Source organism: Oppia nitens, unplaced genomic scaffold, assembly GCF_028296485.1.
Source record: "Oppia nitens isolate AA-2021 unplaced genomic scaffold, nextdenovo-longstitch-racon4-pilon3 scaffold2_pilon_pilon_pilon, whole genome shotgun sequence".
Taxonomy (NCBI): domain Eukaryota; kingdom Metazoa; phylum Arthropoda; class Arachnida; order Sarcoptiformes; family Oppiidae; genus Oppia; species Oppia nitens.
The window spans coordinates 7092001-7119865 of NW_026533210.1; the positions used below are offsets into that span (position 1 = coordinate 7092001).

General features: G+C 27.6%; 3 protein-coding genes across 3 annotated transcripts; 2 read left to right on the plus strand and 1 right to left on the minus strand.

Annotated features, from left to right (window-relative positions):
* The first annotated feature begins 1331 nt into the window (after window positions 1–1331).
* LOC128955971 (uncharacterized) lies at window positions 1332–16748 on the plus strand. The gene is made up of 6 exons (XM_054301651.1): window positions 1332–2104; window positions 2249–2955; window positions 9164–10486; window positions 13615–14016; window positions 14168–16206; window positions 16283–16748. Exons 1-6 carry the CDS (start codon window positions 1332–1334, stop codon window positions 16406–16408), a joined length of 5370 nt encoding a protein of 1789 aa, XP_054157626.1. The 3' UTR covers window positions 16409–16748.
* Window positions 16749–19265: 2517 nt separating this feature from the next.
* LOC128955236 (probable serine/threonine-protein kinase DDB_G0282963) lies at window positions 19266–21530 on the minus strand. Its single transcript, XM_054300884.1, has 2 exons — window positions 20749–21530; window positions 19266–20657 (listed from the first exon to the last, which is right to left on the minus strand). Exons 1-2 carry the CDS (start codon window positions 21162–21164, stop codon window positions 19349–19351), a joined length of 1725 nt encoding a protein of 574 aa, XP_054156859.1. The 5' UTR covers window positions 21165–21530; the 3' UTR covers window positions 19266–19348.
* A 2979-nt stretch (window positions 21531–24509) lies between these two features.
* LOC128955080 (MFS-type transporter SLC18B1-like) lies at window positions 24510–27389 on the plus strand. Its single transcript, XM_054300716.1, has 6 exons — window positions 24510–25633; window positions 26012–26171; window positions 26239–26674; window positions 26746–26820; window positions 26896–26989; window positions 27061–27389. The coding sequence occupies exons 1-6, from the start codon at window positions 24911–24913 to the stop codon at window positions 27352–27354; spliced, it is 1782 nt and encodes a 593-aa protein (XP_054156691.1). The 5' UTR covers window positions 24510–24910; the 3' UTR covers window positions 27355–27389.
* Window positions 27390–27865: the final 476 nt, after the last annotated feature.

The following is a 27865-nucleotide window of genomic DNA, read 5'->3' on the forward strand; positions in this document are numbered from 1 at the left end:
TATTATAAACAAGTGTATATATATAATATCATTTTTTTAGTAATATAGTAAATAAACTGTAGTGTTGGTTATACTAATTAATTTTTGTTTCATAAAAAAATTTGGTAAATATTTTTTTTCAGTTAACATTTTTATATGATTATGTTTTACATATATGAAACAAAACAAACAAAAATTATCAATGCTAAATTATTATTATTATTGAAAAATGCTAAATATAACTTATAAAATTATTGGTTTATATAAATATAATTTTAATAGTCTATGATATATCATTGTAAAGAAAAAAAATTATTATTAAGCATTTTCTACAGTTTATGATATGACAAATCAAATCAATGTTTTTTTTTATTATTTATTTGTTTGTATAGTTGTAGTGGTTTTTTTTGGTTGGTGTCTCTCATATATCATATATAAATTAATAATTATTTATAATAATAATAATAATTGTTATGAACCACAAACACTAATAGTATTATTGTTATTACAGTACATATTATTACTGTTTTTACATTTACTTTACTAACTCTATTTGATTGCTGTTATTATTTTATTTATTTTTTTATTATTATAATTTTGTGCCCGAAAAATGTATCTCTTATTTTTGTTTATTTAGTATGATTTTAGTTGAAAAAAACATTATTACAATTATTATAGCATTTATAATATCCATATTATAATATACTTTTGAAAATTAGTTCATTGATAATAGCAATAGCATAGAGACACCACACAAACAAACACTTGTTTTTTAATTTTTTTTTGTTTTGTTTGTTTCATTACACGTATTGATTGTATAAATGAATTAATTGATTGGCTTTTATAATGAGAGTCACATCACATGTTTGACTGCCTGTATATATATATATATATATATATATATATATATCATAGAAATATATTTATTAGTCATATAATAATATATTATCAAAACTTATTAACAGTTATTTGTTTTTTTTATTTGATTTAGACATCATCTGTATTAACCACCGGATTATCTGATCATTGAATGGTCAGTACATACACACACATACACTGCAAGAGTGATGATGAAGAAGAAGTGTCTTAAATTAGGAGCCATTAAAATGCAAGAAGAGTGCAATTGAAGAGAAATGTCTAACCAGTGATGACTATTAATAATATATATATATATATATATAATTGTGGACACAATATAATAATGTTTGGCTAATCCATTATTATTTGCCAATTTGATTGTTTGATTGTGGTGGGGGTGTTATGTGCCAATTGGTGTGTATATTATTATTATTATTAGTGTCGTCACCAAACCGTCGGTTAGTGCAACGGTTAGTCACTACTATTACTATACAATGCCCGTAACGCCGCTAACCATAGACAACATACCGTGCAATAGAGTGATGGCTGACCACCATCTGGCGGTTCCATCTAAATACGTGCCACAGACTGCCGCTGTTATTCCACAGCGAAAGCAATCAGTATTTGTCGCGCCTTCCGGTATAAACTCCATACTAAGGTCGCCATTTCCGCCGCCGCCGCTGCCACCACCACCAGTTCCTCTATCACGGCCGCTATCTATTAATACATCGCTATCGCATTTATCGCCACCGTTGCCACAACATCATCATCAGCAGCAGATATCGACGACAACGGTGCCATCATTGGCACCAATAGTGTCACCAAAAATATTGACATTTTCGCCGCCAGGGCTGTCGTCTTCAGGATTGGCAAACTTGAATCCAAACCTATTGCGGCCAAATGCCCAAAATTTAGAGCATATCAGTCGTATAAATAAAATAATCTCTGAAAACGAGGCCATTGTCGAGACACTGGATCCATTGTGGCACAAGCGATGGCCGGCACGCAACTCGACGTCCTCATTGACCAGTCGTATGGTAAATGGTTTACCGACGACAGCGATCACCACTACATCATCGGTACTGAGTTGTATAACAACCAACGGTTCGGCCAATAATCGCCGTTACTCTGAAGTGCATAGCAATCAACCGCTATCTAAGTTACAGTCGGCACTACTGGGAAAGGCGCCGACACCGGGAGTGACCAATAATTTGTTGCCGACGCGGAAATATTCAGAATTTAGCTCTCATGAGAACCACTCTCAACAGTCTGTGATTATCAATGCAAAAGACACTAATAATAATAATAATGTTTTAAATAATAATAATATAAATAATTTCAATTTAAATAATAATATAATAAAAACAAACAATAATTGTAATAATAATATTAATATTAATAATACAAATAGTAATGATAGTGAACACAACTTTACGAGTGAATCAATTGTACGCAACTTATTGACCACTAAAACACCAATACAACTGTCACCGCCGGGCAAAGTGTCGCCGCCAGCCAACAGCGGTGGACATCCGCAGAATCCCGAAGGATCTATCATTAAAGACTTATTGCTCAAGAGTCGAGACGAGGCGAAAAAGAGTCGCCAACACCAACAGCCGGTGCAATCGGAAATGCAGACAATAACAACAACAACTACATCAGCACCGCAACCGCAGGTGACCACCGAACACGAGTCTACAATGTTGGTCTACGTGTGCACTGTTTGTAATATTGCTTTTCGCAACAAAGAGAACCTGGAGGTACATCAGTATCACTACTGTAAAGGCAATGATGATATGTCCATAACCCGTCCGACGAAGCAAAAGCTCGACAATTTAGTTCAACGAAAGGTATCGGTAATGGCCAGACCCGGGTTCGGTATGTCGCCCGTCAAACACTATACACACCAAAACAGACAGTCAGTACTTCATTCGCAGCAATCATCGCCACAACAGAGGCACTCAACCACTGGAGGGCCGATGCCTCCCATCGGTAATATACTTAAACAACAACTGTTAGCCCCTAATCAGGGACCGCCACTCAAGAAACGCAAAATATCGGAACCTGTATTCAGAAGTAGTAATAATAATCACTTATTGCCTGACATCCAGATTATTGGTCAGTAAACAACTCTTTATTTTTTTAGCAAAAAAAATTTATACGTTTTAATAATTTTGATAATTTAAATTTGATTATATATACAGTATATATCAATTTCTTAAAACTATAATTTATGCGTGTTTATTATATTTTAGCATGGTAATTTATTGTATTTTATGTGTGTGTGTGTATGATTACAACCAGGGTTTCTACTTTTGAAAAATACCACATAAATGGCATAATTTCAAAAAAAGCAAATACTGTATATCTAATGTTGAGGTAGTTTTTTATACAATACGTCAGCACATGATATTTCCAATAGTCTTATGTGAAATAATAAATTTTCTAATAGTAATATCTAATGTTTTTTTTTATAAATAAGACCTTCACTTTATTTAATGCACTATTTTTAAAAAATTTTAATTTTTGAAAATATTGTTTTATTATTTTATTTTATTGAATTATTTTACTATACAAAATTTAAAGAGCCTAAAAATTTTTTGTGTCATGTGTTTTGTGTTGAGAAACCCCTGAAACCATAGTTTTTATTATTTTTTATTATTGAAGTGACTTTCCTCGTAATCACACAATATTGCATCAATATCTTAATATTATAGCAAACAATTATCGAGAGAGAGAGGAGAGTATATAGTTGTATATAGTATTAAAACTGGCAATAATTTTAATAAAATTTAATGTAACTCATTTATTATATTATTATTATTTATTGTATTAATGATATAATAATTTATCGTACATTGGTTGTTACAACTATAACATAAAAGTACCTCAATTAACAGGCAATTGAGATATATGTACTGTATATAATATATATATATATATATATATATATATATATATATATATATATATATATATATATATATATATATATATATATGTGTGTTTGCCTATAGTTTGGCTAAATTGTGTAATGACAATGATATGAGAAAAATTATTTTTGAAATATAGTAACACATACACACATACATTGAATTAATTGTAGATGTAGTTTGAATGATGACTAAGAATTTTTTAAAAAAGTTTTAATTAGGATTTATTAGAAATTAATTGACACAGAAATTTTCAGTACGCAAATATAATGTTGAAAATGTAACCAAAAAATTATTATTAATAATAATAATTTACTATAAGTTATTGTTTGATAATCGTATCATTTTTTAAAATAAAATATTTTCATAACAATCATCTCTGAATCTTTGTACTTTAACCCATAACCCTCTCAAATAACATGTTATCATTATATAACCATTTTATGTGACTTTTTTTAATTGTTGTTGTGGTGCCACATATGAAGCTTTATTTCTCAAATATACTGATTAATTAGTAAAATATTTATGTAATAATTAAAGGGTTTTTGAACAGGTGTTGTCTACTGGCCTATTGAAACCCTTTTTTCACTTTTAAACACTTTAAACGCAGTTTTTATTTCAGTTTCTCCTGTTTTTTAAACTCCAAAAATGGTTTAATGGATTTTTGAATTTAAATTTTAAAAATTCAAATGCTATACTCTATAACACCTGATTTTTTTTTTGATCAATTAAATTGAATCTAATTTTCTCTTTGAATGAATAATATATATATATTTAATATTAAAAATGATGTTATAAATAGTTATAAATATTATTTATATTTGTACGTACTTTTAGTGCTCCAAATTGTCTTCAAGTTTATAAACAATAGGATTTACATTACATACAAATACAGTAATTGTTGTAAACAGAAAAATATTGTAAACATTTTGTCATTGAGAGAGAGTTTTCAAAAATAAATGTCTATTTACTCATATATATGATATATGTTGTAATGATATTATGTGTTTGTATGATATATACTGTATATATATATATATGCAGTAAATATGAGTCATTTAAATGTTAGATTTTGAATTGAGTTCAAATAGAAATAATAACATAATATAAAATAAAAACAAATATATATATTATATTTTTATGAGTAATTTCCAAGAGTTTTGTTGTTGTTGTTTGTCGTCAATTTAGAGGAGAAACTGAGTGCAAGTTTACCAAACAAATTATTTTGTCACACATTTATATATTTATATATATATTTAAACGTTGAACTCTAATACTGTAATATAATTATAGCATAGCTTAAAAAAATACTGATACTGTTTACACATTAGGTTTTTATTTATTTATATGTTTGTTGTTTCGCCAAAAATTTATTCAATTTATTTTTTTTATTCAATGAAACTTTACGAGTATTTTTCTGTAGACACCATTAATTCATTTCTGTGAAACTGATTTATGGTAATATTGGCACTCAATATAAAAGTCATTATTTTTAGTTTGTTTTGTTGTTTATTTGATTTTATTTAGCAATAATAATAATATTCTTATATTTTTAGGATTATTTGTATTATGTTTTTTTGTTAGTTTTTTTCAATAAATATTTTAGTAGCAAATGAGATAAGTTTATTCACTCGTTTAAAAAAAATATTTTATTAAATATAAATAAATTTAGGAAAACTTATTATGGGAGTAATTGATTTATTATTAAATTTGTTTTTAATAGATTAGACAGTATTTGAGTACCCCTTAGGATCTCATTAAATATAAACTTAGTTTTGCTAAATGGTGTGAAAACGTGTGTTATAGTTTTATAGTTATTACTGTTTTTTAGTTATTAACATATTTTTTTATTTGTAATTATTTTTATGCATTTTATACTAATGTAAAAACTATTTTTTTATTAAGTTATACATGTATTCTAACTGTATATATACATAACCGCAAAAAACAAAACAAAAATTATTTAATGTTAGTATAATTTGAAATTATCAATTTTAATAGCAAATACAGTACTTGTTTTTTGTTTGTGACAATTTATTTTTTATTTAAAACTGAGATTAAATATAATTAATGTGTTTGAATAAACACAATATAGTTTAAATCATTTTATTTGAATTGTTTAATTTAGGTAGAGATCACTATTGAAATTAAATGTCTTGAAATTGTTGAATTTAAATTTTTTAAAAATATTATTTATATTCAAATTTGGATGACTTTCTTGGTTTTTGTATCATTTCTTCAATTTATACAAAAATATTTCTTGATATTTCATATAAAATATTGTATCATTAAATGTTGGGAAACACTTACAGTTCAGTAAAAGTTTAGTTGTTTTACAGCTATATTTTTTAGGCAATACCCCCAGTGCTATACAGGCATATGAAAGCTAATACTTTATGATTTTTAAAAATAACATAACGGATGTATAGTATTTGAAAAGATTGATAAAATAAAATTATTATGATTATCGTATGATTTTATTTTTTGCTTATTATTGTTGTGTATTAAAACTATCCGCACAATTACATACAATGTTATAAGTTTTAAGATTAGTTTATCAAGATTAATTATACATATATTAAATAGTGAGGGCAACTATTTTGGTCATAAAATATCCATATTTTGACTGAACCTTAAAAAGCCTTAAGGCGTGTAAACGAAAATTGCATAAAATGTGTATTAATTAATATAAAAGTATTTTTTAAAAAGATTTTGTACACAAAAATTTTAATGTTAAATGTTATATTAATGCATTATATTTTGCCACAATTTTTAATTAAAATTCTCACTTAGGTTATACATGTTAAAAATTATTATTTAATTATTATTATCATTATATTTATTTAGTGTATATAAAATATATACAAACTAATGAATATAAAATTTTATTGAAACAATTTGTGGGGAATAGCTATTTCAAAAAAATTGAACTATTAAAATATATTCATAATATTTACTTTTGAATAGCAATAAAAATAATGCTTAAATTTAAGCTAAATTAAAAAAATAGATTAAAGCCATATATACTGCACTATTGAATCATTTATATAATATTTTAAACGTATATTTAGCGTTAAATTTTATTATTATTATTATTGTGAATTAGACCTCAATATGCAATTAAATTATTAAATATCTATACTTTTACTAATTTAAAATGCTTTTTCATTATAATTTGAATTTTCTATAAATATTTTTCTTTGATTTTGTTTTTCTTTATATTTTCAAAAACTTTTTTAATAGGTTTTCCGAGTATTTTTAGATAAAATAAAATTAATTGTGTCTGTAATGTGAATACACTTTTTTTTGTCTGATACGCTGTTTTGTATACAAATGTCTGCAAATTTCTCGATTTATATTCCGGTTTTTTATTTTTAAAAAACATTTTTAACAATAAAATAATTTTATTTATAATACATATATATATTTATTTTATTATTTCTATTTCAAGTGGTGTCTATACAAAACTATATGGTTGTGTAGATTCAGGCATTTCCTCAAAAGTACTGTCGACCCCCCAAATCTCCGACAGTTAAATGCAAGTGTTTTCCCGAAAAAAACACAACATTTCATATGAAAACTGCTTTTCCTCAACTTTTTTTGCGTTAAAAATAACATAAGTTATAACTCTCGATATATAAATTTATTGAAACCATATGCATGTGTTTAAGCAGAAAATCTATCCTTAATATAAATATTACGCAAAATTGTTTGAAATTTTTTTTTAGAAACGACTGATTGTGTGTTTATATAAATGTAATATAATGTCAGCCAACTCTATGAAGGACTTACACTTAATTTTGTAATCAATTTCTTTTTTGTGGTTATTTTATATGACTTTCATGAAGATCCCACACACCATTCCTCCCTCCCTCCTCCTCCAAATCACTTATGATTTAGATATTTATATAAAAACACATTTCTTGTTATAATAAAAATCACTATTATATAACAAGTGGTGGTTTTCTCACTTTAAACTAAAATTAAATTCAAAAAATAACTGTACGATATTTCTGGAGGATATCCCATATAAATACAGAGAGAAAGAGAGAGAGAGAGAGAGAGAGAGAGAGAGAATCTCTTTGTCATAACTTTTTTTCATAATCTATTTTAAAGTAAATATATGATAATATTTGGGATGTCTATCTCGTGAACATATAGTTTATATATATATATATGGAATTTTCCCTTTAAAAATATCTAAATATAATATGAAAAAATAATATTTGTCGATAAAATCCCAGATAATTCAAGATTTCTCATTAGAGAATTTTCCCAAATGAACTATACGTACAGTTTTAGTAAAATTGCAGAAATACTGTATTGTTTTTAGTTTTTTTAGAATATTTATACATATTGTGTATATTAAGTATATTAATAACTTGAATTTATTTTCAAAAAAAATCTGCTGAACAATAAAATAATTATTTGCCAATTGTGTTACAAAAAAAAAACTTGTTATTTAATCATATATTTATTAGTCATTTAGATTTTTTTTAATATTTTTTTCTGACAGGAAAGGGTATATTCTCTCTCTCTCTCTCACTCACTCACACACTCACTCAAACACATAAATAAATTTACATTCATTGACTTAATGAGCAATAATTATGTTTGACTAGAAATGGGAAATTCCATATCTCTGGTGAAAGACTGTATGGCATAATAAGACTATTAGGTATATGTACTCCATATACATGTATTAGACAAACCAAAAAGGAGGAGACAGAGAGAGAGAGAGAGAGAGAGAGAGAGAGAGAGAGAGAGAGAGAGAGATAGAGACTTAATAATACTGACGTTATTTTATCTCAGAAATTATATAACTATTTAGTATTTTTTAAATATTTAGTAATAACTCGCACTTGAAAACCACGATTTGACCAAATGTCTGATTGATATCTATCTATCTTTGGCAGTGATTTTGATGTTTTATTGGATGTGTGGTTATGATTATATATCTATGTTATGTGTGTGTATATATATATACTGTAGCTATTATTAAATGACACATAATTATATAGACAACAAATTATTATTACATACACACAAACTATTTAGTAGTTATTATTAATATTAATGAATAATAGAGACATACAGACGAAGAGGAGTAAAAAATTTTAGTGAATATTAAAGATTTTTTGTTTTTAAGTGCTTTTAGTAACTGAAGCTTAAATGCACTGAAAAATTAAGTTTTATATTACATAACTGTAAAGTTGATATTCTTTAAAATATTTTATTTTATAATTTAATACATTATTATTTAAATTAGTTTATAATATTTTATTATTAGTAGTAGTTTTGGTATTTATTATATATATTTATTTGCATTATTTTAATAAATTATCAATTTTTAAAACTAATTTAAACTAATCTTTTTATTTTTATTTAATTAGAGGAGCACTCAGTTAGGAGGGTATCAGTGGTACAGCCAACACATCCAGTGACCGGCCAGTCGTCGCCAAACTATACATCTAAGTCAAATCACTTGACGGCACTCGAGCCGGCCAGTGGTGGTCGCATGCCATCCATATCAGCGTCGCATACGGTCATACAGCCTGTTCTGCATTCAGGCGCAACAGTGATTGAAAACTACTTGTCCTCTCAATGCAACAACAAATCCTATCCAATCGGTTTCGATACTATCAGCACATGTCGCACATCGGTTCTCAACAATTGGCCCACAGATCTAGTCAGCGATCCATCGAAGAAAAAGATTCCCATCGAGATATTGCCCGCCTATTTGCCACACTTGTCGCGGCCGACCACCAAAATTACGTTCAAAGAGCCGATTGTATTTCCAGTCCTCAAAAACCAGTTCGCCAACGATCCGAACGTTGAGTTTACCGTTGACTTTAACTTCAATTCGGCAAACTATTCGGCAAATATATCGGAGCGCAAGTCAAGTATGTGTGGCTATAAACAAGTGGCCTCAATGCCCGAACCGACAACTGTTGATGACAAATGTCAAATGAATAGTAAAGAATGCGACGGCAAAGTTGATTCCGACAAAACTGATTCCGAAATTAGTTTTGTAGATAAAGAAAATGATAAATTATTAACAACAGTAGTATCTTCGCTACCAATCAATGGCCTAATTGGCTGCAAATCTACCGGTGCTGTACGGCCGACAACATTGTCGTTGCGGCCAAACAACAGCTCAAATCTGGTCAGTTCCACTCTGGTCTCGCCCGACACTCCCCGACCGGACAAGTCTTGTGTGGAACTATTTATGAACGGACACGCCTACAGTCGCATTGGTCTTAAAGCAAAGCCTAGGCCTGTCTATCTTACAGTATATCAGGCACAGCCCATGTGTGGGCGCCAAGAGTACGATCCAAACCTATCGATGTACTCAAATTGGATACCTCGACCCATTTCTACCGACGATGTCATGAACTTGGCTTCTCCATCAACCATTCTCGGCTTATACGACCTGAAAGGGTCACATTCGCCGATAACAACGAGTGCTATTAAAGGTGATCTGACGATCACTCACTCTAGTTATTGGACGTATCATAAATCCGATGAGGAAAAGGAAAATCTTAAGAGAAATGTAGAAATAATTGCAAAGATGAGGCATGAATTGGGAGAAAATATGGAACAACAGGTTTTCAGAAAGATCAGTGAAGTGAGCGCTTCATCGGCCTATTCAGGGGATACCGATGAAGACTGTGGCGAAGCGGGTACACCACCCAAAAGGGTTCGCATATTTGAAGGTATTGTTTGAATTTTATGACTTTTTCTCCTCAATTGGTTTGTGTGGTTCACGACATTTGGGATATTACTCTTCACAACCATTTATTATATATATATTTATATCTATATCTTATACTATGGGTTATCGACCCCTTCATCTTTCTCTCTCTCTCCTCTCTCTTTAAACTTATATTTTTTATCCGACACTTATAAATATCCCTATCCTCTCATAATTCCTTATAAACATATTAGCCATACTATCCTATTATACATTGAATATACCAGCAGTGAATTACACCCATTTGTTTGGTTTGTCATATCTATTACTCTCTCACATTTAAACACCATTTCCATTCACTCACTCATCTCTCTTATCTCACTCACTCTCTCATCTGAAAGTCCTCTCCCGTTAAATACCAGCACTCCTTAACAACATTAAACGTTATGACATAACTCAATGCTATTTAAATATATAATAGCCGTGTTATATACATATGTGTATATAAATGTGTGTGTTATGCAAATTATATCCTTTAAATATTTTCCTTAAGTTTTTTTCTCTCACTCTCTTACCATTGAAAAATCTGTCCTCAATTTCCGTAAACTCCTTATATAACACATTGGACTGTGATTTTAAAAATTTTACACATATTTTCTCTGTTTCCACACTTTATATGTCGATTAGTTTTGCTATTAAACAGTTTGTCGCCAATATTTTTTGATGTAATAGTTTAGTTGTAACCTGTGATTAAACGTTGTTTGATTACATATCGATATTGCTATTTATTAGTTTTTTTTGTTTATTAAAAGTTATATACCTGTTATATATATATACAGTTTATATATCGACAAATTATGACAAAATTGATATTCGTGTACATTCATCGTAATCGCATAAAACAATGTTTGTCATGTCGTTTATTAGCACATTTATTTATTAAATAATTTATCTATTTATTTATATAAGCACATATTAACATTATTATTATAATTATTGAATTTTATTTTACTAAATAGTTAAATTAATAGACTTTTATTATTTGCACATTTTTTTCTAGTCTTTAAGTAATTATTTTTGAGAAAATATTATTTTAAAAATTTTTCCGGTAATATTTGTTATTTTTCTTATAGTATTTATTTGCAAATATTTTGCTGATATTTTAGTATATATATATATATAATACTTATATTATACTTAAATATTAATAATAATAATACTTTATATTATTATATTTTCAAAAATAAATTATTTCCCTAATGTCTGAACAATTAAGTCTCAGTTATTATATGTTTATAATAATATACCTGTAATACTATACACTATACTGTATATTGAATGGTATATATTCTGTACACAAAAAACAACAACAATTTCCAGACTCTATTGCTTTCAAAAGATTGATTAATGTTTGTTATCGTATTTACACTCTCTATTCAGTCACTTAGTCTGCCAATTGGTTACACATTTATTATTTAAAAAAAATATTATTTTAATTTGTATTTTTCCTTTCACTTGTATTTCAATACAATATTTTTTTAATAATTATAGCTACAATATACTGGTAAATAATATATTTAACACTGTATCGATGATTAATGTAATAATTTTTTGCTCGTATATCATAAATATTTATTATTATTTAGTCTCATATAATTTATATATATATATATATATAATTTATATATATATATATATATAATTTATATAAATATTAAAATACAAATAAGTTAAATATAATGGTATATTTTCTTTATAATTAATAAGTGTATGTTTGACATTTATATTGCATTACTTTTTTAATACTCACCCACTCTTACTCACTCACTCACTCACTCACATACATTTATTATATTGCATGTATATTATATATAGCCATAGACACACAAATCAAATGTAGTGAAATGTCACACATTTTACTGGCAAACACTTTGAATTGATAATATTATAATTTATAAAACACTATGTGTTGTTAACTTTATATATGATTTTTTATAGAAGTAATTTCTAGTTATTACTTGTTTGTATAGCCATATAGTCTCCAAAAAAGTATTATCGTCTTATTTTTTATGTTCTCTCTCTCTCTCTCTCTCTAAATACGAAACCAATCTTTGGATTTTTGCATTCATTACATGTGTAGTACATTGTGTACTATACGAGTGACTAATGAAAAGACTATTATAATTATATTCATTAATATTGTAGACTACTTTATAAAATAAAATATTTCTTTATGTATTGTATTTCAATACTTTATTTGGTGTCGTCTATCACAAGTATACTGAAATTTATGAATTAAATATACAACTTTGTTAACAACAGTCTATATTATCAATGGTTATTAATTTTGATATTTCTTTATTCAGTTACATATACAGTAGTTGTATTTGTTATATATTTAACGTGTATGTACTGTATGTATGTATGTATGTGTAGAGTATGTATGTGTTTATTATCAAAAAATATTGATTCATCAGAATTTATTCATAAGAGTAAATACTTATCATTTATAGGACTGATATAATATTTTCTTTGACATACATTACATATACACTATTCTTTAGGTGCCGTCAGAGAAAAGACATACTCTCTGCTCATGTTTTTCCTACTAAAGTGATGATCGCAGACATCACATGAATGTCACTATTATTGTTAGTCTGTGTGTGTGTTGTATATAAACAATAAATTTTAATATATATTTATATATATTTATATATACACAGTATTATATCATTGACTGAATAAATAATTTGTTTTTCTCAACAACAAAAAATATAGTACAATACACACGATATTGTGATTTTTAAAATATCAATTTAAAAATAAGACATTTCCTATATATTTGTGATTCATTTGTTTTATGTGAAAATAACTGATAAAAAGTATATTATTATTTTTGTTTGAATTTCAAACTCTCTCTCTCTCTCTCTCTCTCTCTCTCTCTCTCACTCACTCATGAAGTGCTTTATATTATCTAAAAAGGTTGTGATAATAATAATAATAATTTTTTATTAGGATATATTTATATAGCATATATTTTTTTATTATATATAAATTGTTGGCAAAACACAAAAATATTTAATGTTTTATTTTAAAGACTGTTTAAAATAAATAATAAAAATTAATTAATTTTTTTTTGCTAATTGTTAGGCGGTTTCAAATCAAACGAAGACTATACATATGTTAGAGGAAGAGGACGTGGAAAGTATGTGTGCGAAGAGTGTGGTATCCGATGCAAGAAGCCATCAATGCTGAAGAAACACATCCGAACGCATACCGATCTCAGACCATACAGTTGTCGTCACTGCGCTTTTGCCTTCAAAACCAAAGGCAATCTCACCAAACATATGAAGTCCAAAGCGCACCACAAAAAGTGTGTTGAATTAGGTATAATACCGGTGCCCATTACCATCGATGACTCTCAGATCGATACGGAAGCGCTGGCCAAACAAGAGATGCTTGAGATAACGTGCGGTAATTTACCAGAAGATGAGGACGAAGACGAAGATGAAGGCGAATGGGATGAGGACGACGATGAAGAGGATGACGAAGGTATGTGTGTTTAGTGTGTCTGTGTTTGTGTTGTTGTTGTTGTCGAGACTGACTATGTGTTTGATGACGTACTACCCAACTGTCCTTGAAGTTGAAAATTATTTATTAGTGTATATCCTATTAATATGTGTTATCTTGTTATCAATAACAGGAGTTCCCATACCATTGATTGAGTTGCAACGGATGGCGCCAGCAGTTCCGGGACAGTTTGATGATGCTGATTTTGATTGTCGACCACATACAATATCGGAATCGGGATCAGCGGCCACTGAAGCCGAGGAACAGGAAGCAGCCCATAGTTTACTGATTCTGTCCGGTTCTGGATCCGAGTCTGATCTGACAAATACAACGCGCAAAATATCTGCGACTGTAGAAGACATTGCCAATTCACCCGACAGACGAAGAGTTTCAGTCATTGATCGAAAAATATCACAGCATATGATGGAAGAAAAACAACGAAGAATTTCTCTTCAAATGATTGAAATGGAGAAACAAAGACGTATTTCTCAGCATATCCTCGATTCGGATCAACAAAGACTTATCTCACAACATATGATACCAGCCTTTAAACCTAACGAAGTCATCGATTATCATTCGGTGCCGACTATAATGAAACCGCCTTCAGATTCTTTGCCACCACCGCCTCAAGTGATGACATCACCGCGAAAATTGTCACCAATACAGCAATTGGAGCAACAGGTCCAACAACAACACCAACAACAGCAACAGCAACAGCAACATATGTTGCAAACTACTTGGACACCAAACTTTGACCAAATGTCGAGACCCCGTTCCTATTCATTCAACGACATGTCACGATTGCCATCCAATCACAATACTTTTGCCTCCAATACTCGAGTACCGGTTGAACCAATCGAAGCTATCAGTGAAGAAGATAGTAATGGTTCTGAAGACTCATTTGCCGCCAGAAGATATTCGACTTCAGTTCTCGGCGATCGATCCTTCCAATCGCCACATAATCCGACCAATAATTTGTCTGCAATTTCCGAACGCGAAGAGCCAATGGATTTGTCGACGAAACCCAACGAACCTATGGATGGTATTGTTTTTCCACAAATACCGCAAACAAATTGTGTTACAACAGGTATGCCTCAGTCAGGATTACCTCTTGGACTCAGACAGGGAGAGTTTATTCCGAAAGCTCCTCAAAGAGTTGTCGTCGACTCAGTGGACGGCAAAAGCATTTGTTCCATTTGTTCCAAACAATTCTCAAAGCCTTCGCAGCTAAGACTCCATGAGAACATACACTACTTTGAACGGCCGTTTCGTTGTGAGTCGTGTGCCGTCAGTTTCCGTACGAAAGGTCATCTCCAGAAACACAAACGATCGGTGTCTCACTTCAACAAAGTCAACATTAATATGACATTCGGTACGCCGACCACTGATAATCCGCGGCCATTTAAATGTGATGACTGTAAGATAGCTTTCCGTATTCACGGCCATCTGGCCAAACATTTGCGGTCGAAGATGCATATAATGAAGTTGGAATGCCTCGGAAAATTGCCATTCGGTATGTACGCCGAAATGGAGCGGTCGATCGTTAACCTCAACGAGATTGACACCACCGACTGCGAGAACTCGCTGCTCAGCCTTCAAGCACTGGCTCAACGACTCTACGATCCGAGACAAATGCGATGGGCATCGGAACCTGTGGCCAACAACAACAATATCGATGGTCCATATGATGACGGGTCTCAAGTCAAAGATGAACCAAATGATGCCTATTATCATGCATTAGATCGCGAAAGAAAATCATTATTACCCGCAAACTGTCATCCATTACCACCAGCACCTGAGTCAACGTCACCAACTCTTGCTAATCAAACAACTCCACGATTGCCATCGCCATCACTATCACCTTTACAATCAATACAACCTCCACCGCCTCAAACAACGCCAAAATCACATTCACCTGCACCTACACCAACACCAACACCACCACAAAGTCAACCACAACCACAGTCTCAAACAGGCTTTACATCTACCCGTTCCAACACATGTCATATCTGTGGACAGACATTCAAAGCCGCAAAGTTTCTTCAGGTGCATCTATACTGCGATCATCAAAACGACAGCTCTTCGCCTCAAGACGACGACGATGATGATCGACACGACTACGAGTGCGATGTTTGTCATAAAGGGTTTACCGATGAATCTGCTTTCAAAAAGGTATGGAATTATAATTTAATTTATTTCTTTATTTTACTGATTGCTAATTAGACTTTTTTGTTGTATAATATTATAGCATATGTTTGGTCATACGGCCGCCCGACCGCATGTATGTGACTTATGTGACGCCGGTTTTACCACAACTTTACTGTTGGACTCGCATATGCAGACACACCATCACAGAGCACAACAAACTGCATGAATTGAATTGAATTGGTGTTCCGCTATCTGTCTATCTATTCATTTGTCATCATTTGATTTAATCAAATTTCAAGAGAGAAAAAATACTATTATTAATGAATTGTCGACTTGTTTTCAAATCAATGACATATTTTGACTAAAATTTTTGGTTTAATTACTATTATATTATTTGGTTATAAGAAATGGCAATAAAAGTCTAGACTTTGATTAATACACACTTTTAAAGTTCATAAACTTTGAACTTTATATTTTTACATAACTTTTTATTTTTTATTTGAATCATAACAATACAGTACTACAATAATTATTTTTATTTAAAAATCTTAAATATATTATAAAATAACTTAATTTGTACTTAAATTTTATATAAATTATATATACCGGTATATATACAGTATATATATATATATATATATATAATAATGACTAACTAAAAAATATGGTTGTAAAACATTTTTCATATTGAAAACAAAATTATCTTTTTTTATAATCTAATAACTAATGAATTTTACATTTTTGAAAAACAAATAATTTTATTACACTAAATATTGAAATTTGATTTGAAAACATTGATGACACACATTATTTTGTCATCTATTTTTAACGCTATTTACAAGTCTTCCCCAAATATATATATATATATATACATTGAAAATAAGTCAAATAATTTGTTGTCTAAACAAAGACGACAAATAAATGTTGTTTAACTTGATTTAATAGCAACAATGTTATACAAATTGTGCGCAAAAAATAACAGAATAATACATACATTAATTAATTAATTAAAGAGACATTTCATTGTTTTTTAAAACAAATGTTTCGCTATAATTCATAAACCCATCGAATATATATATATTTCAAAATGTTTTTATTTCATTAGACATATCATTTTATATATATATATATATATATATATATAATAAGACATTTTTAATATTTGTATTTTTCAATTAGTATATTGAAAATACAAGATAACGCATACATATATATAAAAAAGATGTTTAATATATACATTCATACATAAACATATATTATTTAATATAAAGCAGCAAAATCATCAAAAAAATTATGGTATATCTAATATACCGGTAAAAATATGACAAAATATTATTTCTATTCAAAACAAAAAAGATGCTTGAATTTTAAAATTAAAATAATTGCATTTTGACTATAATATAAAATAATTTGAAGCAAAAAATATATTTGCGGTATTTTTTAAAGGAATTATTGGTTATATATTTGTTTAATTATATATAAATATATATATATATATTATACATAATAATTATAGACATTTATTATTATTATCAACAAAAATGACAGAATTTTTGTTAGACTATTGTACAGTGAATTTTCAAAAAACATGAAAAATATTCAAAACTTTTTTGTGAAAAAAATTTCTATATAATTGTAAATATAGTTATAATAATAATTATTATTATATATGGTTTTCTCATAACAAATAAGTTAAAAAACTAAAAAAATGTGGGAAAATATGTTAATTAAGAAAATGTTATAATATAAATATTGATTATTATTATTTCATTATAAATAAATATATATTATTTTTATTATTATAAATAGCTAATTTGTTCAGTTAATTATAAATTTATTATTATTATCATAATTACTATTATAATTATTGTTTGTTGAGTTAATGTTTATAAAAAACTACTTGTTTTCACTTTCTTATCGATCTTATTATAAATATTTTACATAAATGTGTTAAAAAACATATAAATTTTTAAATATATATATTTGTCACTTAATTGACTTATTGATTGTGCGTTCAATTTGTGTAATGATATATTTTTTTTAATTTAGTAAATAATTTTTTCAAATACAATATGTTACGTAAGCATAATTTTTTTTTACTGAAATTAATATTAGTTGAAAATTTTTATAATTATATCATTCCTTATGTTAAAATATTTCTGTTTCCCATATGATTATTCTGTATAATTATTATTATATTATTATTATATAAATTATTATTATATTTAATTAAATCTACAAATTGATCACAAAAATGAACGAACGGACAGTTTGATTGTTGTCTTCAAATAATTGTGATATTACTTATTATAAATTAAATTTATTATTATTATTGAATTTAAATAATAAAAAATTATGTTCAATATAAAATTTAAAAATTGTATTTTTTTTTGCATATTTATTGGACACACTGTCACAACACACATACACATTTACAGCATATATGGTTTACATTAGGAAAATGTAATTTAAAAAAATAATCGATCTATTTATTAATATATTTTATATAACAATAATTAACATTAATATTTATCTATCGATGGCTTATCTATTTTGATACTATTTTCAAAAAATACTGTACATAATTGAGTATTACTGTATTATAAATGTTATTAAGATATTAATTAGAATTCTATAAAACGTATACTAAATTTAATAAATTATGTTGACTTGGAATTAACATTAAATAAAAATGCAGTGAAAATACAAAAAAAAATTACAAAAAAGATTTAAATAAATTATAAACACACAAAACTTGCGTAAACTGTGACATAAATACGGTATACGCATATACTGTATGTTTAAACCATATTTACAAAACTTTTTATTAATTATAAGAAAAAGTATTTTCATTTGATTCTATGATTATTAATAATTTACAAAATATATATATATATATATGATATTTTTAAACTTAAATTATGATAAAAAAACAAATAAATTATTATTAAAAACAAATGAATTATGAAATTTTTAGGAATCAAATGTGTTATGAAATATGTTATGTAATAAATTCGAATCAATTTATATGTTATAATATAATAATCATTAAAAAATAATTATATAAATAAATAATTAATTAATTATATAAAATCAATTAATTGATGCAATTTTTTAAATAAAAGTGTAACCAATGTGTTGTTGATAACCACCTCTTTTTCTTTTTTTAGAGTTGACTCTTAGAGTCTAAACCATTGATCATTGGATAAGTCTTGGCATTTGTCAGTTGCAAACCGTAACAGAACTCCTGTTGTTGCGGACATATATCCAGATTTTGGCCATCATTTGATTGCTCGCTATAGTAATGATTATTAAAAGATTCGACTCTATTATTATTATTATTATCTCCATTAAACTCATGTGAAGAAGTGGTAGTTGTCGTTTGCATCGCTATCGCTGATGATGTCTTTGATGATAGTGTCTGTACATTGTTCTCATTATCGCTAGTTTGAGGAACTGTTGCATAACTATTTCTGCATGAATTATCACTTAAATTATTAGTAATATTGTTATCAATAATAGTTGTTTGGGAAGCATTGGTGACACCGAAATCAATATTGATTTTGTTGCTAATCTTCAGATTATTCACATTTGTCTTAATTTTATCTTTTGTTTTGTTGACTTTCTTTTTATGATTATTGTTGGCTTTGGTGATCGGCGTCGTCGTTATGATTGCCGTCGTATCCATTGTCGATGGTTTAACAGTCTTGGCTTTTGTCTGGGCTGAAGATGATTGGCGTCGATTGGCTTTTGGAAGTACATGTGGTCTCATTTGGTTCAGTGAAGCATTGGTTTGATTGCTGTACACAAAGACATATCTTTCGACTTTTGGCTGATGTCTAGCAAAATGTTTCTTCAGTTCATGCATTTTATGAAACGCTTTGCCACACTTGCGGTAAAAACACTTAAAATATCTCTTGGACTGTGTTTTGTGACACTTTTGCAGACAAGTATTTGTCATGTGTTTTGTACTCTCATTCATATCGATATCGATTTTGGTGTTTGCATTGCGAATGATGTCCGATATGTCGACGTGTCGGTGATCGCGAAGCATATGTAAGTTAAACTCGAATTTAGTCGAATAGCTTTTGTCACAATCGACACAAACATAGTTTACGTCTTCATTGCAGACACTGTTGGTGTCGGTGTCACTGTCTTCGTCGTCATAGTTGCCGTTGAGTAGCACATCGTTTGGCTGACTATTTGTTGAGATCGGGTCACACATATTCTTCTTGACTGACACGGAATTCGTAGCATTTGTCGCCGACTGTGGCCTATCATCCAACGGGTTTGACAACGATATTCGGCTTTTGTATAGATTTTGATTACGAGTATTGATTTTATAATTGAAAATTTCGTTTTGTTGGTATTTGTCGATCAACTTCTTGGACTCGTCTAACTTTACTTTATAATATCGGGCCTCAGATTTCCATCGATTCGAGTCATTGGCCACTAATTCTAATAGTTTATCGTATCTGTAAAAATAAATAAAACAACAATAGGTTATCAAAAAGTCTTTTATGGCATCAGATGTCAGTCAAAAAAAATGTTGGCCGCAATACAAACCTCGTAAAGTCATTGAGTTGGCGGTCAAACTGAACAAATGAATCGCAATCTTCGAGATACTGTTCAATGTCTTTGAGTGAATGCCTTAACTTAAACAATATATTGATCACAAGTATAGCCACTCGGGCTCTGTCTTCGGCATCAGAAAAGTTGAGATCATCAATAAGACATTTGGCGTTATAGTGACCGACTAACCACTCTCTGATGGCCAGTTCCCGATCGTTTTCGCTGTCCTGTTCCCGATAATTAAGCGATAGACTACTCGTGTCGAATGCATTGGTAATAATAGAGATCAGATTTAGTAGCCGTTCGAGTAGACAGTCGTCGGTAAATGATTTAATGAATGGTATTTCACAGATAATCATATTTAACAATCGGATGCAATCGCTTTTGTTGTGCTCATACATGTCCAACATTTTTGATCAAACAGACCAACCAGTCATCAGTTGGTCAATGACAACGACGGCAATGACCGACAAACCGAAGATCGTTTTCCGGCGCGGATAACCACTTCCCGCGCGGTCGCGACAAACAACACTAATGGCGGATCAAATTCAATAGATATTCACAACCGGTTTGTTTGTGTGTGTCTGTCGGCAATTGTCTTGTATTGTTCACGTAATGTCCAGCGACGACAATGACAAATGGGAACCGTTTCGGTGACACATAAGTATAGTTTAAAGACAGCAGCAGTTGTTGTCGTCGTTTGAAAAAAAGTCATTCAAATGAATCGCTTCTGTTGTCAGCCATCAGTCTGTTGTTTGTCAATATGTTTGTTCACATATAACGTATTCATTCAAATCATTTCAATTGTTTTATGGATGGATTTGACGGTTCGATTGTATTATAAAAACCAATACAAAAAGGTATAACAAATGTTAGGGGAATTAATGTGTAACAGACTATATGTATGACTCTATACACATGTCTTGCGTGACTTGAGTTGTGCGTCGAATCCATTGCTCTGACAATCAGTTTATTAATAATAATAATAATAATATTGGGTTTGACTTCAAAATTATTGTTTGTTTTTATTGTTTGACTTTTGATTTTTAGTTTTAGTTTATTTGAAACAACTTTTTTTTCGATATCTGTTTAAACAGTACTCTATTATTAACTGTTATAAACAATAGTACAGTATTTTATTGCAATAGGAATTAAATCCATTGCTTTCCGTATATTATATGAACTTTGAGTTTAATATATTTTTTAAAATAAAAATATATTTATTAAATTTTAATCATATCTTTAATCTACGTTTTAAAAGTTTTTTTTAAAAATTATTATATATATATATTTAAGTATATAAATTATATGATAATAACATTGCAATGACATTGATCCTATTATCATTTTTTTAAAGTATCAGGAATATAATTTTTTTTATTAATATTAAAAATGTTTTACTTATCAAAAATACAAATGTATAATATTTGTCAGTTAATAATTTTTTATGTTTAATAAAATTGATATTAATAATTTTATATAAATATACACTTTATTTATTTATATAAATATAAACTATAAATATATTAATAGCAAATAAGTAAATTAAAATTATAACTTATGCTTATGTTATAGCAATTATAGCATATGTCGCTTATTAATTATGTATGATTTATGTACAATAAATTGTACTTGATTAACTATTTACTTTTATAATAGATGTTATCGTGTACAATTTTAACCAATTATTTAATAATTTAGATAAATAATTGATTTTAATAATTTATAATTATTAGTATTAAGTTAACTTTAGAAATGTTATAAACATTACTGAAATTTACTATTTAAAGTGATATATTATTGCTAGTGTAAGATAGTTACTGTATTATTATTATTATAAATTTTGCTAAATAATTTTTTTGTGCAATATTTAACTTAGTTTTTTTATTGATAATATAAATTATCTTTTTTCATGTAATTATATTTATTTAGTATCTTATGATTTCTGCAAAATTTTTTTGCAAAATAAATATTTACATTATAAATGCAAATAATGAAAAATTTAAGAGATATTTAAAACAATTATGAAATTTATGAGATTATGTAAAAAAAATTTAAAAATGTTTATTAATTTTTATATACAATAAACTATACTAAATACTGTCTATTATAACGTTAGCTGATATCAATTTGATTGCATTATTTTTTTTACAAATATATATTTTAAATACTATAATACAGTAATAATATATTATAAAGTCATTGTTTAAAATAACTATTTTTATTACAATACTTATAGGACTATTAATAATAAATTTATATTAAAAACTGATAGACTAACTATTTTATTGTATACGATTTAATTTTATAATTAATACGATATAATATTAAAATCATTTTATAAAAATAATTATTAAAAAACAATGAAACATTACAGTAATTATAACTTAGAATTTAATTATTAGTAAACATTATTACAGAATATTTTAATTTTATATAAAATAATTATATAATAATATTAGAAAGTAGTGGATAATGTTATTAACATTATATACATATATTTATAATAAAGATACGAACTTAATTAATTTTACATAATTAATAAAATTAATATTCATCTAATATTTTTATCATACAATTAAATGATATGTACTATAAAATAATCATTATATTGTATAAATATATATATATAGTATTTTTGTTACGTCAATTAAAAATTGTAAATATTTTTAATTAAATTAATGTACAACTAATATACTGTATTAACTTTTAATGTTTATTTTAGGATTTAGTATATTATATAGTATTTATGGATATTTAATAATAATCATTAATAAAATACTTTGTATTTAAATTAGTTATTTAAATAAAACACTATAATATAATTTTTTAAACAAAATTAATTAATTAAATATTGACTAAATAACTAACCAATTAAACAAAAATCTTATTAAACAAAATTAATTACAACTATTATATAAACAAAATTTATTTATTTTTATAAATTTTATATTAATTGATTTAATAAATTGATGTAATTTTGACATAAGATTTTTAAAATTAAAGTGAATTACTTAAAAACAACATTTATATCGTGTCATATATGATATTGTTTACCGATTTATACAAAATATTAAATAAATATTTTGTCATACGATTGCAGATTAAAGTACAAATATATTGGAAAAAATTAGAAACCAGATATAAATTTAATAATTTAAAAATATTATTTTTTAAAGTTGATATCATATGTTAATAATTTTTAAATATTTTAGTAAATGTGTCAAATTATTTCAAAAATCAACAGTTTTTGATTTATGGAATTTTTTAACCTAAGCAAATTATTTTATAAAGTTTAAATTGTTTTAATAATCTTGTTATTTATTATTATTTATAATATAAAATAACTGAAAGTTTTATATCCTCATTTATACCAGCAATTATAATTAATATTTTTTTAATAGTGATATATAAGATACTTTTGAATAATTATATAATAATAAATTAACATAACGTAACTTATTAGTTATAATATAAATAATTAATTAATTTTAAATATTACAAATATCATTGAAATATTTAATTATCTATAGTTAATTTTTTATTTAAAATAGATAATAAAATAATGTATAAAATTCAATATTATTTGAACGTTTTCCTTTAATTGGGAAATTTCCAATAATAATAATATAGTTATATAATAATAATTTACAATAAAATCTGTATATTTATTTTCAACTCAATTTTAATCTTCAAATGATAAATAATGATTATATTTTTTATTAATGTGCTATTGATTACTTGTTCAATGAGTTTGTCGACAAATTATTATATGACGACTAATAGATTATTAAATAAAGTGTCCATTTGTTTGTAAACTATTGATATAATTTATATGACCACCCTGGTGATTGCAAACCAACCATTCAAACGCACGGCACACACACACTGTCATAGTATTGTGCAAAAAATAAGAGACAGTTTATCAATACTGATAGTGTAGCCAATCAATTGAACAACCACTTGAAGTACTGCCTATAACTAGTAGTCAAATAAATGTGTTAAACTTTGTTTAATAAATTATTAGAAATTTTAGAATTAATAATTATAATTTTGTTTGATATTAATAGATAAATATTTTTTTTAATGAATATTTTTTAAAAAATTGTTATCAATTAATGAGTTTTAAATTAAATATAAGAAATTTGTGGCAAATATGGAGAATACAGAAAAGGATTTGGACACTATTACCGAAAGCAGTGTCGATACCATTAAACCTGTAAAACAGACACTATTTAATGACACAAATATTACCGTCTATGAAGTCAAACGACATCACCGAAGTCGGGGACGTAATCGAAATCCAAAGTCACATCACCATAGAGTACATCCGAAAAGGTCACTATCACAGGGCGCGACTCCGCGCAGTCGACACCCGTTGAGTATACGGCAACCGCTGGCACCGCAACGGCGACTATCAGTATCTAAATTAGATCTCAGCGGTATTACCGGTAAAGCCAAGTATAGTGGTTACCAAAAGTCAACACTGATTTGTCTGTCTATCATATCGTTCACATCCATGCTATCGATGTCACTGATCGCACCATTCTTTCCATTGGAGGCTTCGAAGAAGGGGATGAGGGAAACCACTTATGGATTTGTGTTCAGTGTCTATGCATTGGTAGATATGATATTTTGTCCAATTTGTGGTCTATTGATACCCAAAATTGGACCTAATTTTATGCTTATATCCGGTGTGTTTGTATGCGGTGCGTCCAACATATTATTTGGTGTATTGGACAGAATCAACGATTTGACTATTTTTACGGTTTATTGTTTTGTTGTCCGTATTTTCGAGGCCATCGGTGCCGCAGCTTTTTCGACGGCTTCCTATACCATCATTATGCAGGTCTTCCCCAATAATATTGGAACCGCTTTTGTAAGTTGTTTTTTTTAAAATAAAATATACACTACATATACATATCATATAAATTTATTTAGTATTTTTTTATTAATCAACATTTATTTGTTAATTTTGTACTCTAATTACTAAAAGTTAATATTTATTTTTATATCTATTTTATATTTATAAATATTTATAATTAGATTAATGCTTTATTAAATAAATTACATATACACATTTAGTTAACTAACATGTAGTTTATATTATTTTTTCAATGTTTTTGTTCAATTAACCCTTTAGTTAAATTTTTAGTTAATATACAGATACATGTTATTAACCTATTTTTTGTATCTTATTTACTGTTTAATTTTTTTTTGTTGATATTAATATACTATATTATATTTTTTAAAATAGGGATTAATAGAAACATTCATAGGCTTGGGTATGGCTATTGGGCCAGCAATAGGAGGCGGACTATACAGTTTGGGTGGTTATAGTTTACCATTTTTTGTATTGGGAGGCCTAATGTTAGTCACTATACCGTTATGTCTCTACATCATTAAACCAATTGATTGTAAACCTTAATTTTATAATACAATAAGCGAAACAATTATAATTTTTTCTATTGTAATCAAATATAGATGTAATGCCCATAAAAAAGGATTCAGAATCTGACACATATTTAAGGCTATTATCAATACCACAAATATTAGTCGTCGGCCTAATAGTGATGTTAGTGTCTCAGACCATTAGTTTTCTGGATCCGACTATTGAACCACACTTTCGTGAAATGAATATTAGTCCGGAATATGTTTCAATCGTTTTCCTGTTATTATCGGCAACATATACAGTGTGTTCGCCACTAGTCGGTTGGTTTTCCGGCTATTTTGACAACAAATTCCCAATTATGGCACTGGGAATGCTTGTAACTGGTATCGGATTATTACTTATAGCACCGTCCTTTCTATTACCAATACAGCCATCGCTGTTATTGAGTGTGGCATCCATGGGACTGGTAGGAGTTGCCTATGCCGTGGCATTTATACCAACATTTGAATCATTGTTAGATCTTGCACTGTAAGGATAAAACTGTAACCAAATAATTTTTATAAAAAAATTGTATACTAAAAACTTTATTAATATTATAGAGATCGTGGCTTTTCAGACAACATTGCAACCTATAGTTTGGTATCGGGTTTTTGGAGTGCTTTCTATTCATTGGGGTATCAAAAATAAAACATTTTAAATATTAATTTTTAAAAACTTGACTGAAAAATCTTAACAAAAAAATACTACAGTGAGGTAACGGGTCCATCACTGGGCGGTTGGCTGTCTGAGCATTTTGACTTTTCAATTGCCTCGACAATTGTGGCCGCATTTATGTTGATTGGAGTAAATTATTAATAATTTTTATTTACATATTTAAAACAAAAACCCCAATTAACCAGAATATTCCTTATCAGGCAGTGATGGCCGGAATCACTTCGTTCTTCATAAACTGGGAAGAGTCTGACTCATCGTCCTCTTCGTCGTCTTCATCATCCTCTGGTTATACTGAATATGAGAAATCATTGGCGAATAAAAGTGCCAAAAGCTCTCGTAGGGCCTCACAATGGGAAGAGGATGACGAGTCAATGGAAAAGGAGGCACTACTAAGCAATTCAATAACTGAAGAACCAAATCATTATTATCTAAATAATAACGGAATCGATAGAAATAGAGAAAAGAAAATATTGTTTTCTGTGCAAAGTATTTAAAACAACAACAAACAAAATGATGTTATTTATCATATATAATGTGATTTTAATTTTTAGTTTTTTTTAATTTTCACTCAATGACATTATATTTAACATTAAATTTATAACAAAAAATATTTTAATAATATAAATAAGACAAATTAATTTTAAAAATGCAAGACAATTCTCAAAAAAAAAATATTATTTAAAATAATTTTTGGGTATACAAAAGTATTCATTGACGTGAAAATAACTTTTTATCAAATTGACACTATTATTGTGTGATAACAATACAACAATAAGTTATATTTTATATATATATATATAAATGTTTAGAATATTTTAGTACATTATATAAAACAATAATCTTATATTTCATTATTAAATGATTCATTAGTATTTAGTAAATGCATTTATATTATTTATCAAAAATTATAATATCTTATTTCATAAAATTACAGTATATTTACCATAATTAAGTACACATCATTAATTATATATTATCTAAATTTAACCTCATTTAACATTTATA

Coding starts and splice junctions, on each gene's coding strand:
- LOC128955971 (XM_054301651.1), top strand. CDS start 1,332: ATGCCCGTAACGCCGCTAACCATAGACAACATACCGTGCAATAGAGTG. Junction 2,105..2,248: donor CATGAGAACCACTCTCAACA/GTCTGTGATTAT, acceptor TAATACAAATAG/TAATGATAGTGAACACAACT. Junction 10,487..13,614: donor AAGGGTTCGCATATTTGAAG/GTATTGTTTGAA, acceptor GCTAATTGTTAG/GCGGTTTCAAATCAAACGAA.
- LOC128955236 (XM_054300884.1), bottom strand. CDS start 21,164: ATGTTGGACATGTATGAGCACAACAAAAGCGATTGCATCCGATTGTTA. Junction 20,658..20,748: donor CAACTCAATGACTTTACGAG/GTTTGTATTGCG, acceptor TTATTTTTACAG/ATACGATAAACTATTAGAAT.
- LOC128955080 (XM_054300716.1), top strand. CDS start 24,911: ATGGAGAATACAGAAAAGGATTTGGACACTATTACCGAAAGCAGTGTC. Junction 25,634..26,011: donor ATAATATTGGAACCGCTTTT/GTAAGTTGTTTT, acceptor TTTTTAAAATAG/GGATTAATAGAAACATTCAT. Junction 26,821..26,895: donor AGTGCTTTCTATTCATTGGG/GTATCAAAAATA, acceptor AAAATACTACAG/TGAGGTAACGGGTCCATCAC.